This window comes from Micromys minutus (assembly GCF_963924665.1).
Source record: "Micromys minutus genome assembly, chromosome: 30".
Lineage (NCBI taxonomy): Eukaryota > Metazoa > Chordata > Mammalia > Rodentia > Muridae > Micromys > Micromys minutus.
This window is the reverse complement of record NC_137965.1, coordinates 11,534,943-11,552,913: the sequence shown is the minus strand read 5'-3', so window position 1 is coordinate 11,552,913 and position 17,971 is coordinate 11,534,943. Positions and strand designations below refer to the sequence as shown.

At 43.4% G+C, this 17,971-nt stretch overlaps 1 protein-coding gene across 1 annotated transcript in view; it reads right to left on the bottom strand.

The window, feature by feature from the left end:
- Positions 1–17,971, bottom strand: part of UST (uronyl 2-sulfotransferase) — a gene marked incomplete at its 5' end in the record, with an annotated part of 252,690 nt that overhangs the window by 134,645 nt on the left and 100,074 nt on the right. The window contains one exon of the mRNA XM_080941680.1: positions 10,527–10,570. Within this exon, the coding sequence (XP_080797806.1) occupies positions 10,527–10,570 (44 nt within the window). The remainder of the gene's footprint in view (positions 1–10,526; positions 10,571–17,971) is intronic.

The following is a 17,971-nucleotide window of genomic DNA, read 5'->3' as shown; positions in this document are numbered from 1 at the left end:
AGTTCTTTCTCTATTCCTAATATATTTACCACGAACCATTAAACACAAACCCATTATTCTGTGCAATTGATAAAAGCAAGCTCAATTCTGCAGCTTTTCTTTAAAGAGTGTTCCAGGTAAAGTCACATTTCAAGGCAGATGCCTAAGGAGTGAAAATCTGGGGAGGGATTGTCCAAGCCCATGCTTAGTGTCCTGAACCAGCTTAAACAAATAACTAAGAAACCCAAATGTTCTTAGGGATTAGGAGGCCCACTGCCCATCTGCCAAATACATTTTTTAAAAAAAAATCCAAAGAAAATGTGTTGATGCAATGGAAGGTTGGAAGCAAACTGAATGATCAGAGCCTGTTCCCAACCCTCCTAATGCTATACGCCCTCAATACAGTTCCTCATATTGTGGTGACCCCTCCCAACCATAACAATTATTTTCATTGCTACTTCATAACTGTAATTTTGCTACTGTTGTGAATCATAATGTAAACCATGTCTGTTTTCTGGTGGCCTTGGGCAACTCCTGCTGAAGTGCCATTCTATCTTCCAGTGGGGTAGTGACTCACAGGTTTAGAACCACTGTTCTAGAGACAGGAAGCTAAAGCTCTATAAAAGTATCCAGGCTAGCCAGGGAAACCAGAGGGGCACCTGCATCATTAGGGTTTGAACTGAGGGTCTGATCCCATTTCCACATGACCCAGCTTCTGTCATTCCTTAGTCTCCAGGCAAAACAAACAAGTCACAACTTAGAATGTGACAAATTAGGCTGGTCCTGTTTAAATGTAAATGATGCCATCTTGGGAATATTTGTTGGTCTTGCTATTAATTTTATATTTAGAAGGCTTTGCAATGCTAAAATGCCCTAAGGAATTTTCATTCCTTTGGCCTTGAAGATGAGAGGGTATTAGAAACTGGAGAACTCCAGTTGTACAAGACAGGAGGCTCTGGAGGACCTTGAGCACAGAGAACACCTTTGTAAGGCACAGGAAGGCAGGAGCCAGTTACCCATCAAGAGTTACGCCATGGCTGGCGACACAAAACCCAGCTTCACCGGGGATTGATTTCCTTCTCCCAGGACCTCACATAAAGGAAACAAGGTGGATGGCTGAGCCCACAGGGTTGGAGGATAGAAATAAGAAATGCATTATTTTCTCGAATCTCAGCCCTCATCTTCCTAGCATAAGGTGATTCTCACCAAAGGAGGGAAGAGTGTGCACATGTGTGAGCGCATGCCTGAGTTTCAGCAATCCTGCCTTCAGGGAAAAGGCACTTTCAAGACTCAGAAACCCCCAAACAAACTGATGCTTGGCCCAACAGTACAAAAGTAATTGTGCTCTCAAACCTTTCTGGGGACCTGCCTATTACAGTTATAAAATACTTAAGTTTAACTTTATAGACTCTAGGAAAACAATGAAATTCAGGTCTCCTTACTCCAGAACTGTTTTAAGTCCCACAATTAATAGGGTCTTACAATTGAGGGAGATGTTGGGGGGTGGAGGGAGACGAAACAAAGACAAGGATGAACTCTTCCCTAAGGTTTTGGCAGTTGTGTTGTTAAATGTTCAGCTGGGAAGTCTGCAGAAGTAAATCCATGTTTTTTAAAAGGCCAAGAGACTTTGTTTCTGTTTTTCTCCATTACTTTCCTAGCCCCGCCCCCCTGTAGCAGAAAGACGCCTGGCTTCAGTAGCCTTCTCTTAAATGAACTGTCAACCAGCGTGGCTTTTTAGTGAAAAATATGATGCTATAAGACATATCTTGTACATTAAAAAAGGCAATTTGAACTGTAGAAATTAATTTCAAATAGAAACCAGAGTGAGTATTGGGGATAATAAACCAGCAAGAGGCTGGTGAGACGGCTCTGCAGTTAGGAACGCTGGCTGCTCTTGCAGAGGATCCAGGTTCAATTCCCACCACCCACATGGCAGCTCACAAATGTCTGTAAGTCCACTGCCAGGGAGATCTGAACCCCCTTTCTGATCTCTGTGAATCCTGGATGAATTTGGTGCACATACATGCAGGGAAAGCACCCATTGACGTAAAAGACTACTAAATACTGATTTAAAATGAATATACACTCTTTATATAAAGTGAGTTATGAGGAACAGTAGAGAGGGGAGGCTGAGGGCAACCTGAGATAATAATGATAAATGCTGGTTTTGGGTCTCACCATTTCTTAAACGGAGTAACACATAACACCACTCAATAATAAATGTTTCTATGGTCACTGAAGATTAAACACAGCCTGATTATATATCTGCCTAGTGCCCCCTAACCAGAGTTCCACACACCAGCTGGGTATTGTACATTACTCTTTATCCATGTCTGTTTTCATGGAAGCCCCGCTGTGGTAAGCCGTGGAGAAGGCATCCCACTACAGAGCCGCAGCTTAATTCTCCCACAGAAGTTTCTCAGCCACAGCCACCACCGAGTCTGCCTCCGTCAAATTAAGAACAATTACCAAGTGGGAAAAGCTGGAGCTCCCCCTTTCTCCCCACCCTGGGCTAGACCCTGTCCCCAGCCCTCGGGCCCCTGACTCCATTTTCTACTTTTCTGTGACTCCCAGAGGTGCCTGGATGTCCGAGAGGATGTCCAAGAGCCTGAGAATCCCACGCCCCACCTTCTCGCGCTCCACCCCAGGTCTTGTTATAGACTGGTAGGAACCCCAACCAGCTCTGGCTTTAAACATCTCACTTTCCCATCCCTGGGGCAGTGTTTCAGAGCTTCCTTAGAGCCCAACACCTGCCCCAGGGTAGGGTAAACACAGTCAAACTCCCTGGATTCCACCTCCCGAAAAGACCATGCCCTATTGGGGACCAATACTTGTTTGCGAAGGTCATACCCTGTGGTACACTTCTAATGATGGTCTCACCATTTCTTAAATGGAATAACACATAACATCACTCAATAATAAATGTTATTACAGTCACTAATGATTAAACGCAGCCTGTGTAGATTTCTTCTTAGTGCTGCCTTATCAAAATTCCAAACACTGGATGGTTAACAGAGATCAGATGTGACTGCTCATTGGTCAGAGGGTCTAACATGAGGCATATGCAGAATTTTCCGCACTTCTGGATCTCAGAGGAGCAGTCTGTTAAAAGCCCTTCTTTAGGCTGCAGGGATCCCCGGTAAGCCTAGGGAAAACACATCATTCTCTAGTATTTGTGTCCTTCAGCCTGAGTCTCCCTCTTATGAATCCTTAGTCATTTCCCTAGCCTCATTTTATTACGCCTGCATAGATCATCTCTCTAAATGAGATCACAATTGCTGGCCCTAAATTAATAGTGAAACTATGGAGGACACTGAACTTCTGATCTCCCTGCGTTGGTGGTAGATGCCTGCAATTCTAGCTCTCAGCAAATGTAATCTTACTTAGCAAAGATCGTTACAGATATAATAAAACGAGAGTAGGCAGGCCCTATTTGCATATAAATACATATATTGTATTTTTATATCGAGGAATGGATTAATATACAACTCATCGATGGTGTTTTATTACATATGAAAGTGATCTGGGAGGCAAAAGTAGACAGCAGTTATAGAACTTAACCTGTAACCTTGAACATAAACCAGAACTCATTAGAGACAATTTTAATGGGGTTTTGAGCTATTCTAATTTTTAAGGAGAAGGAAACTTCTACTTTGTCATTACTATATGGATCCACAAAGCCCTGAGGAAAGAAAGTAAGGGGAAAAAGTAAGGAGGGTGGGAGGGAGGGAAGAAGGGAGGGAGGGAGGGAAGAAGGGAGGGAGGGAGGGAAGAAGGGAGGAAGAAAGAAAAGAAGAAAAAAAGGAGGGAGGGAGGGAGGGAGGGAGGAGGGAGGGAAGGAAGGAAGGAAGGAAGGAGGGAGGGAGGGAAGGAGGGAGGGAGGGAAGGAGGGAGAAAGGAAGGAAAGAAAGGGAGCAAGCAAGGAGACCCTAAGACCCATCATGAGATGTTAGTGATTTTACGTTTCATACTTTTACTATACAGTACTGTTTTATCCTAAGAATAATAGCCATTCCATGAAGCATCAATTACTCTGAGGCATTTTCAAAACACCGTGACCCAGAAAGAAATGAAAAGAATGGTACAAAGTTATTTTGTGGCATCCAGCACAAGAGGAACTGGTCACACAGGAGCACCGTGAGTTGAAAATGTGGCCAGTACAATCCGAGTAGAAATTTACTTCTTGAATTTCTATTTGAATGTCAGCAGCTAGTGTACTAAATGGTGTAGGTCTTGGGGAATGGTTCATGAGTGAAACACACAGCCATTGTCCTATCATCCTTCACAGTGATCTTTGCAGTAACCAAAGTCCCACATCATTTTTTCCAGAGGATCTCCAGAAGATGGATAGGAGCGGCGAGACCACCTTTATAACCTGCTCCCTCTCGCTCTCTCTCCCTCTCTCCCCCTTCTGCAGTGGTGCCAAGGATTGAACCAAGAACTTACACACGGTAGGCAAGCACTGGACCACACCCTCAACACTCTGTGTAATCCGTTTTTAACTTACATTGAAGAGTATTTAGAAATGTTCACTCTTGCCTCTAACAACAAAGAAAACTGATAGAGATGCAGCAGGCAAGGACAGTGGTTCTTAACCTTGTGGGTCACGACCCCTAAGAACAGTGGTTCTCAACCTTGTGGGTCACGACCCCTCCGGGTGTGGAACGACCCTTTCACAGGGGCCACATGTCAGATAGCCGGCATATTAGCTTTTTGCAGTAGGATTCCTAACAGTAGCAAATTTCCAGTTATGAAGTAGCAACGCGAATAATTTTATGGTTGAGGGGGTTGCCCAAACAGGAGGAAACACATTAATGGGTCACAGCATGAGGAAGGTTGAGAACCATGGGGCCAGAGGAAGCAGAGATTGATACAGAGTCAGGCAACACTGAAGATTCCATGGTGACAATAAGGAGCAAGGGCAGGAAAGTCTTCACATAGTGGCAGCTTTAATTAATTTTCTCAGGGCAAGACTCAGTTATCAGGACAATGGCATATGGTAGTTTCAGACAGTCATGCAAGAGGGAAGACAGCAGTGTCACATAGGTTCTTTGAAAAGAACAAGGTATGGCCCGTTTGTCTATGTGGACACAGAATGGCATTGCCATCAATCTGGTTTGAAAATATACATCTGGGGCTGGAGAGAAGGCTCAGCGGTTAAGAGCACTGACTGCTCTTCCAGAGGTCCTGAGTTCAAATCCCAGCAGCTACATGGTGGCTCACAACCATCTGTAATGGGATCTGATACCCTCTTCTGGTATGTCTGAAGACAGTGACAGTGTACTCACACACATAAAGTAAACAAATCTTTTTTTAAAAAAAAAGGAAAATTTACAACTGATGAAAATAGGCAGACAAAAAAAAAATGACCTGGGGAAATATCAGATAAAACAGACATGGAAGGTTGACTTTTAAAAATTGAAAATATTCCTGGAAATCAAGTGGAAAATGATAGATATTTTTTTTCCTGGAACCTGAAGGCTAAATTTTTAAGCTTTATTTTCCTAATGATTTATTTATTTATTTTATGTATATATGAGTACACTGTAGCTGTCTTCAGACACACCAGAAGAGAGAATCGGATCCCATTACAGATGGTTGTGAGCCACCATATGGTTGCTGGGAATTGAACTCAGGACCTCTAGAAGAGCAGCAGTCAGTGTTCTTAACCACTGAGCCATCTCTCCAGCCTGAAGGCTAGATTTTTATCCCCTAATTAAATTACTAGACTCTTAAACATATAAAACATATATAAATACAAATAAAGAAAAAATGCGTTTGTATTTCAGCTACTCATTCTGAAATTATTAAAAGCTTCAGTCCTAGAACTGCACAACCCTGGGGCGGAATCTGGAGTCTAACATTTGGAGTCTGACCTCTGGGAAGTTACTCAGCCTCCTTAGGCTGATCCAGGTCTCTTATCTGTACAATAAAGATTAAAAAAAAAATACTTACTCTTTTATAGAGCTTGATGGAAAGGACATTTTACATGCAAAGTGCTTGGCAGAGGTTTTGGCACATGGGAGGAGGCATAGATAATCTAGGGGGGAGTGATTTTATTATCCTGGAGTTGCTTAGAACAGGTCTTTTGCTTTATCTGTCATAGATGGGAAGCCCAGACATGTGAAATGATAATTTGTAGTCGCTTACTACCGATGGAACTCACCAATGCTAATGGCTGCTGCTCCCACCAGCTGAAGGCAAGTCCCCCAGGAAGGGTCCTATGGAGCGAGCTGCTCAGTGCACAGCTTCTTACGCTCAACTTCAGTCTTCCCTTACCCCACAAATTATTCTCCCTGACTTTTCAGTGACTAGGAGTTGCTTTAACGAGCTCCAATTATTCACAAAAGTGTAAGACAGAAGGAGAACTGAAAATCTCTTGCCACCCTACTGTCTGAAGACTGAAAGACACTAGAAATCTGCTACATTGGGGGCTAGGGAGATGGCTTAATGGTTAAGAGCACTGACTGCTCTTCCAGAGGTCCTGAGTTCAATTCCCAGCAACCACATGGTGGCTCACAACCATCTGTAATGAGATCTGATGCCCACTTCTGGTGTCTCTGAGGGAGAGACACTGTACTCACATACTTAAAAAATAAATAAATAAAATCTTTTTTAAAATAAAGAAAGAAAGAAGAAACCTGCAATGCTTTTCACTGTGGCTCTGGCTAGCACACCATACTTGATATTCTGTGCCTGGTTTTTTATCCAAGAATATCTTTTCCATTTTGTTCACTAGAGATCCACGCGGTCCTTCTCAGCGGGGTTCCAGCCTTACACAGCACAGTGGTAGTAAAAACTGGGTGTCAGAAACCATTACTTTCAACTCTGGATAATGGCTTCACTCACAGACCAGCTGGCGTGAGCTGTGGGGTCCAAGGGGATTTCAAAACCAAGTGAAAATCACGGCTGTTCATTTATCTCCTATGGAAACCCTGGAGAGAAGAAAGCAGGCCCCAGTGTGCTCTGGGGTGGCACTCCCCATCCCCCATATGGCTAGTACTTTGTGGAATGTGAAACTTGGCTTGAACTTTTAATAAAAGAGAACTTGTAGTAATTCTGTGTATTTTGGGACAATTTTTTTTAAAGATCATAACCCTTGGTCTTGTCAACAAAAGTTATTTCTGAGTGCTAAGAGAATAGGACAACCATGGGTCTGAACTCCCTCTAAGAGGCCAGACACATGTGAGACCTTATCCTCTGGGTACCACCATGTCTCTGCCTAAACCAGGAGGTCCGCAGACCTACATAATTAGCTTTCTGCCCCAGTGGGCACTCTAGGGACCTTGATCTGGAAGCTGCACTGGACACTTCTAGGGTTCACTTTCAGCCTGACAGAAGTCAGAAGCACAGAGAAAATACACTCACAAACAAGCAGTAGTTTTATCCATTGTTAGGTTCTTGTTACTAAAGATTGGACCTAACAAAGTCAAGCAGGCCTGAGTCTTCTGTCCAGGAAAAACTGGGTTTATCAGATTGCCCTCAAAGTAAAAACCCAGACTACCAGCAGCCGACCCGCAACAAGTGTGCTTATCCTGCTTGTCTGACATTAGGCAAGGGCAGGGGAACAAAGGCCTACCTGTCCCCACCAAGAAAAGAAGCAGCGAGTCAGGCATGAACACCCTTCATGAGATGCATGCTGCTCTTTCCTTCAATAAAGAACCTCCCTTCTGGACAGGTTGTTGACCAAGTGAAAAACATTTTACTTACAACTAAAATCCCAAACCCTTAATGATGGTGAATCATCATTTTATTAATAAGAAACCTTTACTCAATAAGCCAGGCAGTAAGAAGAGAACACCAAAGGTCTGGGGGGATGTTTTCCTTCACCCCGGCCTTTACAGAAACCGCTCTCAAGTATGAACTGCAGATCCATGTCGGGAGCATCCTGGAAGCTCGTCAGAAATACTGATGCTTAGGTCCTACCTCGGATCCTCGAATGGGAGACAGAGGGGTTGGAAGGCACAACGTGTGTTTTAATAAGGCTTCAGGCAACTCTGATGCTAGCTCGCTTGTGAGCCCCGGCATCATGGGAGAACTGGGCTGAGAACCAGGAGTTCATATTCAGATGCCAGCTCTGGGCTGCACGGTCCAGCTCAGTGGAATCAATGTGTGGGCCTTACTTGTCACCGTCTACAAGGGCACGAGGGACATGTGTTACACTAAGCCCTGGCTTTTGTACCAGCATCCTCTGAGTCTCTTTGCTCCTTTTGGAAGCCATTTTCTTTTTTCTTCATCTGTTGTCCTGTTGTCTGTAACACCCCAGAGAACCCGAAGCCACACACTGGATCAAACAGCAGGACACCCTTCAATTATGACAAATTCTACTCTACAATTCCTCTATAATGTTATCCCTGTCAAGTATGCACAGGCCACCTGTGATTTACTGACTGTCACTTTTCTGTGTCATGTACAATGCTGTTCAGACATTCTATGCTCTAGACTATGGTTTTAGTTAAACTCTGCCCAAGGGGTGTGGTACCCTGAGGCTCAGAATATTAAGTAACTCACTCAGTGTCATACAAAGTGGCAGAACCAATACACCTTCAGTAGTTTGTCAAGGGGCTGGACATCTAGCTCAGTTACAGAAGTGCTGGCCCAGCACGCTTAAGGTCCTGGGGTTCAATCCCAAGCACCACACAATATAAAACTCAGTGAGCTGCTAGACAGCTGTAATCTCAGCCTTCTGCACATAATATCAGAGATTCAAGATTCCGCATCGAGCTGATGTGGAACTCTGTCTCTCGCAACAGCAACAACCGAAAACAAGAAGAAAAATCTACTCACAAAGCTCATGCTGGAAGCTGTGGTGGAGGATTAAACATCTTATCTTCTGAACACTGTTACAACTGCTTTTGGCAGAGCTTGCCTTCAGGGGTCAAAGACTAAGAACCCAAGAGGAAGGATGTCTAGGCTTTCAGAGCCTAGGTATAAAAATTGATAAAGTAAGATCGACGGGTACATGGTGACTAACGTTTGATTTTGTCAATTACTACTTCCTCTTCCAAGGGCTAGCCAGCTAACACCATCACTTGCAACAACAGGAAAATAATCATAACAGACCTGCATTTAAAATAAGGAGAGTCAGCCCCTGGACATACGTAGCACATGTGCAGCTTGGTCTTCATGTGGGTCCTGAACAACTGGAGTGGGGCCTGTGTCTGAATGTGTTTCCTGCCTATGGATTCTGTCCGTTCCCCTTACTGGGTCTTCTTGTCTGGCCTCAGTGGGTCCTGCAGTGACTTGGTGAGTGGGGATGAGGGGTAGTTCTGGGAGGCTCCTCCTTTTCAGAGGAGGAAGGGAGGGAACAGGGGGTTATCTGTGTGAGGGGGTATTAGAAAAAGAGGGGGGCTGATATTGGGATGTAATGCAAATAAAATAATGATAATGATGATGATGATGATGATGATGATGATAATAATAATAATAATAATAATAATAATGATAATAATAATAAATACTAACAAATAAGGGGAGTCCACTGCATTATATGTATTTTTATCACACCCTGTCTTAGTCAGGGTTTCTATTCCTTCACAAAACAACATGATCAAGAAGTAAGTTGGGGAGGAAAGGGTTTATTCAGCTTACACTTCCTCATTGCTGTTCATCACCAAAGGAAGTCAGGACTGGAACTCAAGCAGGTCAGGAAGCAGAGGCTGATGCAGAGGCCATGGAGAGATGTTACTTACTGACTTGCTTCCCCTGGCTTGCTCAGCCTGCTTTCTTATAGAACCCAGGTCTACCAGCCCAGGGATGGCTCCACCCACAATGGGCTGGGTCCTCCCTCCTTGATCACTCCTTGAGAAAATGTCTTACTGCTGGATCTCATGGAGGCATTTCCTCAATTGGGGCTCCTTTCTCTGTGATAACTCCAGCTTGTGTCAAGTTGACACACAACCAGCCAGTACACACCCCAGGAACATTTTTATCCTGCCACCACCAGCCCGTGTGCGCGCACGCACACATTTCAGGGAGTTTGCATTTGGCTTCTATCGAGCTCAAGAAAGCAGAGAGTGGCAGGAAAATTATATTTATGAACTGTTCTGTCACCAAAAAAGTGCAACTGTTCATAGGAAGAGTCAAGTGGGTACAGCCAGCACTCTGGACTTGGGGGAACAGTCACTGGGTTTGATGGTAGAGCAGAGCAGAGAGAGTCTGATAGAATTAGCACTAGCCCCAAGGTCCAACACCACGGGGAACCTCCACCATGCAGCTCACGCCAAGTGCCAAACAAACCAATCAATGCCACAAGCAACGCAGAAGAGATCAGCAAAGTTCTGCAGTAAGTCCACACCCACAGACCACAGGTGGCTACAAGAACAGATCGGGTGATGGCTTTTCCTCCCTTGTCACTTGGGTCATCTTCAGGCTCTTCAGGTCCCTCATCGGTAAAGTTGATGATTCTTTTGACATCATCTAGCTACTGGCTGCTTGTGAATGACTCATGGCTAGGAGGGACCTGGCTGGGCTCACTGGACATCCAGGAGCTGATAGAGTGCATGTATATGAAACTGCTTTTAAAAAAGTAGATCATGCCACCTTACCTTACTAGGAGGTGGTCCATGGTCATCCAAGTAAGTGGAATTTCCTAGGAGGGAAAAAGAACATTGAGTGGTAAACATTTTAGCTCCCAAAATAAAACTGGTCTAAAATCAGGTTGGGGGATGGGGAACATTCTAGATATATTTCTATTCAGACAGATGTTATGAATCTGGCTAGTATGGGTGGGGACACACATGGTTATGCGTGCACACAAACATTCGTATGCACACATTCAACACTCTCCGAGTTTATTTTGGACCACTGGGTCTGAAACTTTGTGAGTCCCTGTAAGACTTGTTATCACACTGACTGCCCGGCCCACACCCAAAGTTCAGCACAGTAGCTCTGTTTCAGGGCTCCAGTGGTGCAGACACTGCCTAGAACCAGGCTTTGGAGAACAAGGCTGTTTCTCCAGTTTGCCTTGAACTCGCCAACTTCCCTTCATCTTTTCAGCTTAGCTTGAATGTGATTAATAACCACCTGCTGGTATGTTTTCATAGTGCACTGTTATTGCTTCCTAATGAGTAAAAAGGATTCAGGAAGGCTGAGAGTTGACTCAGTAGGGAGTTTGTTGACTGCACAGAAATGAGAGCCTGGGTTTGGATTCCCCACACCCTCTTAAAACCCCAGGAATGTGGCAACAGCCTGCAACCTCAGTGCTGAGCATGGTGGAGACCAGCAGATCCCAGAGTTCTCACTGGCGGCCATGCTACTGGAACAGAGAGATCTAGGTTCAAGGTGAGACCTGTCTCCATGAAGTCAGGTAGAGAAAACTAAACAAGACATCGTAATGTAGACCATACATGCTATGTTGATGACGCGCGTGCGCACACAAGTCTAAAGAAAGACGTGAAAGCTCTCCTAAGTGTCTTAAGTATAAAGACTGCTTTAGCAGATCCAAGTTTCAGAGGTGGATGAGACCTGCTCCCATTTCCCAGAAGGGAAAACAGAGACCTGGAGGACTCCAGTGACTTGCTTATGGCAACATAGCTATTTGCACTGCAGACAGGATGGAAGACTTAAGTTTTCTAGAGAGTGTTTGGGCATCTGCTCATCCCAAAAGCCAAGCATCTTGCTATCTTTTGTAGCCTAGGCACTGCACGTGTTGCTACTTGGTGACAGTGGACCATACTGAGATGTCTACCTGGAAGCCCCTAGCCAGGAGGGGTAGCTCATTAACTCAGGGAAATCTGCACCAGCAAAGCAAGAGAGAAGGATCTGATATGGGAACCAATGAGGAAAATACCAGAAGCACCAGATACTTATAAATAATAGAATAGGGAATGTGATAAACATCCTACTTTGAGTAGATGAAAGGTGCTTTTGACAGGGCACCATAAAAATAACTTAGAAAATTGGAATAGCAAAGGGAGCAGAGTTTTAAGCCAGGGACAATTCAACTGGGGATAGTTTTCCAAAAGCAATAAATAAGTGGGGTTTGGCACACAGATTTTTCCACTCTGAATCATCATCTATCTCTTTCGCTTTGTAGTCCTCTGATTTATAACCCACCTCATGTCCACAAGCGGCTGAACTCTAATTAGCCATGTGTGTATATTAAGCAGACAGCAAGGTCTACTTTAAGCTTTAAGATACAATGTAAGTACCTGCCACACACTGGGTGAGGCAGGAGGAACACTACGTGAACATGACGGACAATTCGTTAGAGGCTTATTACTGTGCGAAACTCTAGCAGGCGCAGGTGCCAGGAGGAAAATCAACATCGGACTCAATAAGAGGGTATATCTCTAACACATGGTTGCCTATGTCCAGAAGAGTGCTCAGGAATACTGTACAATAATGCAAGCAGTATAGTTGTTCATTGTGGGAATGTGTCTTGTGACAAATCTCAACACGCTCCATTCAATGTGTTTTCCAGGTATCCTGCTCAAAAATCAAGGATGGTGTTAACAACAAAATGTTCCTAAAATTCTAAAACAATCTCTCTCTCTCTCTCTCTCTCTCTCTCTCTCTCTCTCTCTCTCTCTCTCTCTCTCTCTCTCTCTGTGTGTGTGTGTGTGTGTGTGTGTGTGTGTGTGTGAGTGAAGACCCAGAGGTTCTGATGAGCATGACGGATATCCCTATACCCTGGACAGAAATGGTTGAGCCAATCCCAGCATGCACTTGTTTTCTCAGCATCCTCTTCTGTTTAATCACCATTTTCAGAACACTTCTAAATCTACAGAAGGACTTAGATGCCAAATAAGAATGAAGTTGCTATCCTGACCATTAGATGATATAATACCTTTGACCAAGGACTTACTATTTGCCAAGTACTTTAATTCTTTTTAAAGATTTATTTTATTTGTATCTATGTGTTTGAGTGTGTATCTACATGTGTGTAAGTGCATGTGTATGAGTTCCCTTGGAGGCCAGAAGAGGATACTGGATCTTCTACAGCTAGATTTATAGGTAGTAGTGAACTGCCCAATGTGGATGTTAGGAACCCAATTTGGGTTCTATACAAGAACAACCAACATTCTTAAGTACTGAGCCAGCCAGTCAGTTCCTACAGGCTTTAAAAAGATAGCTATCCCTTAAAAAAAAAAAAAAAAACCTTATAAAGTGACATACACATCTCACCTAGGCTATCCAGCCTGTCAACACAGCAGAAACCAGGACCTCACAGTCTGACTACTGTTGCTACATCCCACTCGGTAGGATGGACCACATCTTAACACTTATTACCTTCTTATCTTTCTCCTCCCTTTTCTCTTCCCTCCCCCACTTCATTACAGAAGACATATTTCAAAACCAGATAGTATTCTGAAGGGATGAGTCGGCTGAGTCCTATCACTACATTAGCAGACCATTACCTTCCTTGGTTTATCAGAATCCAGAAGCACTAAATACTTCACACTGGCAACAAGCATTTGGGGCAGGGGAGGCTACAGGGAGAGAGGAATTTCTATAGTATGCACAGCCAGGTTGGTCTCTCCTAAGGCATGACTATGATTTCTTGGTTCGAGTGGTGGTGATTGTTGTTTTAACCCCAGGATAATAAGTTTCCATGCAGCAAAGTAAACCCAACTGCCAGAATGTCTGAGAAAGCAACAGGCTCACTTGGTCACTCCAGACATCAAAGGACAGGCTCTTATCAAAATGTTCTGCCCAGAATGGGCTCCCAGGCAACAGCACTGGTCAGCCTTGCAGACGGTTATGTTCAGTCCTAATTTTCAGAGAGGTAAAAGCAAGTTCTTGGGGCCTTTGTGCCTGGAGCTCTAAATTCTGGACAAGCTAAAGAAGAAAGGAAGGCCAAGTACAGCCTCGGTTGGGACAGAGGACATGCTTGCCTGACGTGACATTGCCTCTACACTCCAAATGCCATCGTACCCTTGCCAGCCTTCATGATGGAGTCATCTCTGAAAGCTCATACGTACAGCATAGGAGAAACCTTGCAAATGTGTTTCCTCTAAGTATATGGGAGTTATAGCTTACATGGTTAGCTGAGCTCAGAGGTATCACCAGAGTCTCCCATGTTCTGTGTCATCAGGGTTTCTCTGCTTATAACCTATTTTCAGGAATGGTTTATTTTAGAGCACTTGGGTGAGGCCTGAGACTGGGAACCAGAAGGACAAGGATCTGGACTCGTGGTTGTTTGCTATGTTATCACCGTAAGTGATGACGGCCACGGTGATCTCTATTGGCAGAGCCAGCAGGCTAACCATATGAGGGCCACTGACGCTTTTTATGCCAAGACAATGAATAGGAAAGATCAGATATATACCCAGCAAGCAGGTTAGACATTCTTTTGCAGCAGGGTGTAAAAAAAAATGTCATTCTACTCAGATTGCAATATTCTACATCCTCAAAGGTTTCCACACTTGAGTCGGCAAACAAAAAAGAATCTCATGCTTTGCAAGGAGAACTCGAGGTGAATGCTCTTTTACGGAAATACTGAGAGCCATGTCTGCATACAGTCGGCACCTAATACGCCTTCTCTAGTAGTGCTAATTGCATTGCTAGGAATAGCAGCAGCAGGACAGGAGCCGTCTCCCTGCCTCTCCATCTTCTTCTCAGGTTTGCCATCTCCAGCTTCACACTCCACTTGCTCACAGAGCTCTGAGGAGACATGGTGCCAGCTCCTGCCACTGCAGCTCTGGTTTAATTACTCTGGAAAAACTCCCAGGCAGTTGGTATTTTTAAAAAGTTCCTTAGGTAATTCTAATGTCTAGTCATGCCTGAGAACCACTGAGCTATAACAGGAACGAATACATATCTCATGACTCAGGCCAAATCCAATTTTCTTGAAGCAAAAATATATATCATATATTTTATAATAATTATATATATATACATATGTATATATATATATATATCTCCTTTTCAGGTTTATCTTAATCAGGGGTCACCTTCATCATGGGTGATGAGCAATTTCTACACAATATATATATCTAATATACATATACATATATATATATATATATATATATATATATATATATATATATATATATATATCACCTTTATCATGGGTGATGAGTGATTTCTACACAAGTGTCAAATCCAAGGTGGATGCTGATGGGTGCGCATGGTCACAGAGTCACCTGTTATGTGAGATGCTGACCAAGCAAGCGTAGGTAACACATGCTTCAGAGGGTATAAAGAAACTAAAAAATGGTGGGCAGGCTATGGGCTTCCCGAAAAGGTACTAGCCAAGGGTCACTTTGACACTTACTCTAAACCCTTCCCAGATCCTAAAACTCCTTAAGAGTACCCCCAGAATACACAGGCATGTGGCTCTTTGAAACTCTGCACTCAGATTCAATAAGAAGGTAAGTGAATAAATCCATCATCCGCCTGGAGTTACTCAAGGTAACTTAACCATGGTCCCAGAGACACTCAAATGTGATTACATATTTTATCTATCCATGAGACCTTGAAAGTATGAAGTCCCTTGGCCAATCTAAAGCAAAGACTCTGTCTAGCGATAGCCCAAAGAGCCATATCCTGTATACTTGTGCCTGATGGGGTAGAAAAAGTAAATATACCTGGTCGGTAAAGATGAACCACATGCCCCACCTGTGAGGTCTGCATTGAGGACAAACACAGCCAAATAAAGAAGCTGTCTGTGGGCTAGGGAGATGGCTTAGCCTTGGCTATGTTTACAATCGAAGCATCAGATGTGACAACCCAGCAGATACTCGGATGCTATATGGGACTGCTTTGTAGTTTTAAATAGCAACAGTTGCTCCTCTGTTAGAGGAATAGTAGAAAGGAAGCCCCAGAAGGACGGTGCAGTGCCTTCAATAAGATGGCCGTATCGGAACAGAGCAGTGACCAAGCACAGGAGAAAGGAGTGCTACAGGTCCAGAGCCGAAAGCCCTGGTTCGGATCCCAGCCCTGCCTTTCAGTCAATAGTCCTGGGAAGAGCCCCTTGTTGTTACTGTTATTTGAGTCAACAACACCCCTAATTTTGTAACACAGCGAAGGGAATTAAATATATTAAATGTAGATATAAGTTTCAAATTAAATTTAAAATTACATCTTTTAGGTACGAAGTCCACAGGGCTTTCTGGAACATGGTAAAGCAGGAGTCGCCGGGAAAACACGGTTAGCGACCGGGTCGCTGTCCTACCAGCGTGTTTCCATTTGTCATCAAACATGACTTTCAAAGACCTTATAAAAGTTCGTTTGGAAATTTCCAAATCACACTTGTGAAATGATGATACACTGTGTTTTTTTTTTTGGGGGGGGGCTGTTTTTTGTTTTTGAGGATGGCGGTGGTCAGTTAAAAATGATGCAAATGTGTACCATGGCAACCCTCAATCCTCTGACATTACCAGAACGTATCACTTACCTGTACTTTCACAACTGCATTTATTACTTTAAGAAACAAACAAAGGAGGTCCTGAAGTGAGCAAAGCCATTTGTAATTTGAAAAATGAACATCAATATAATCACTTGATGTGTTCTATTATTTTCCAATGTTACCTTGAGAGGCCTTCTAAAATTGGACCCTTTTGGGAGCAGTTACTTGAGGTACCTTCGGCAATGCGCTAATGAACCTCTACAACCCCAAGGGATATAATTTATTCTTGACTCTGGATCTTGCATTTAGCAGATCTATTTTTTGCCTGAACAGGTTCCTGAAGAATAATACAAAAAAAAAAGAAAAAAAGAAAGAAAGAAAGAAAGAAAGAAAGAAAAGTTTGCTACCTACTCTCCAAATAAAAACCCTGATACAGGTTAGTGTTGATGTCAAAAGGCCACCTCCATGTCCTGTGGATGCTCAGCCACAGGCTCCTTTTCTCAAAGCCTTCCTTCCCAGGTCCTTAGAAAATCATGATCATGAATGACTGAAACCTTTCCTCTGTTCACCAGGACAAGGCATTTCACACAGGCTTCTGGTTACTGACCACATGGTCTCACTACAGCTCCCCTGGGAGTCTGGGCCCAGGTAAGAAGTGAAGGGGTCACCATGAAAGGGAGCTCTGCGGCCCCAGCCTTATGCCTGCCAGAATATGCTAATGAATATGCTAATGAACCTCCTCCCATCACTAACTGTGGGTTCTCCTTCTCCATGAGGTCATTGTGAGCACACCAGCCTTCATTACAGTGAAGAGTTTGTGCACTGAGTGTCTCCAGTCACAGCATGACCTAGACTTGGGGTAAATGCTTGTTCAGCACTATTTAAGCTTTAATAAAACTATTTTCCACTGAATTAAAACAAAGAGCCCTCTTAATTACCACTATTTAAGTATTTTTACAAAAAAAAATTTTTAAAATACTTTTACATGCTTATTCAACATATTAATAAACAATACCCTGAAAATACTTTTTAAAAAGATTTCAAAAATTATTTTAGTTAAGTGCGTGTGTGAGTGTGTGTCTGCCCATGTGGGTACAAGTGTTCACAGAAGCCAAAGGCATTGAGCTGCCCATTGTGGGTGTTAGGAATCAAACTTGGATCCTTCAGAGAAGCCATACACGTTTTTAATTGCAAATCCATCTCTCAGCCCTGTTGAAATTCTCTGCTGATCCTACACATAAGACTGGGCCTTCAAAGCAGTTGCATTCACAGTAACCAAATTAATCTACTGACACTGAGAATTTAGGAAGTGATTTCTATTCTTATTTAAACTGAAAAGCAAATCAATGAATGCCCTTTCTTTGATTGCTAGCTCAACCACACTACCCGGCTTTACAACTCATTTTCTCCTTAAATCTGAATGCGGATCTTGGAACAGTAGGGGGAAGTTTGTAGAAGGAAACTACTTTTGCAATCAAGTGGTGAGTGTACCATTCCTATTAATATCAGCTTGGGTATAAATATATTATTTCCAAATTAGCTTAGAAATTCATCGAAATCATACTCAGGAGTGGAGTGTCAATCTCTTAGGCTTCTGTTCCCTTGCTCCCAAATAATTGCCAGAGCCAGGTGATCTAACCGGTAGGATCCAATGCACCTGCAGCCAAAGCAGGTATTTGCCTGCATACGTTCTTC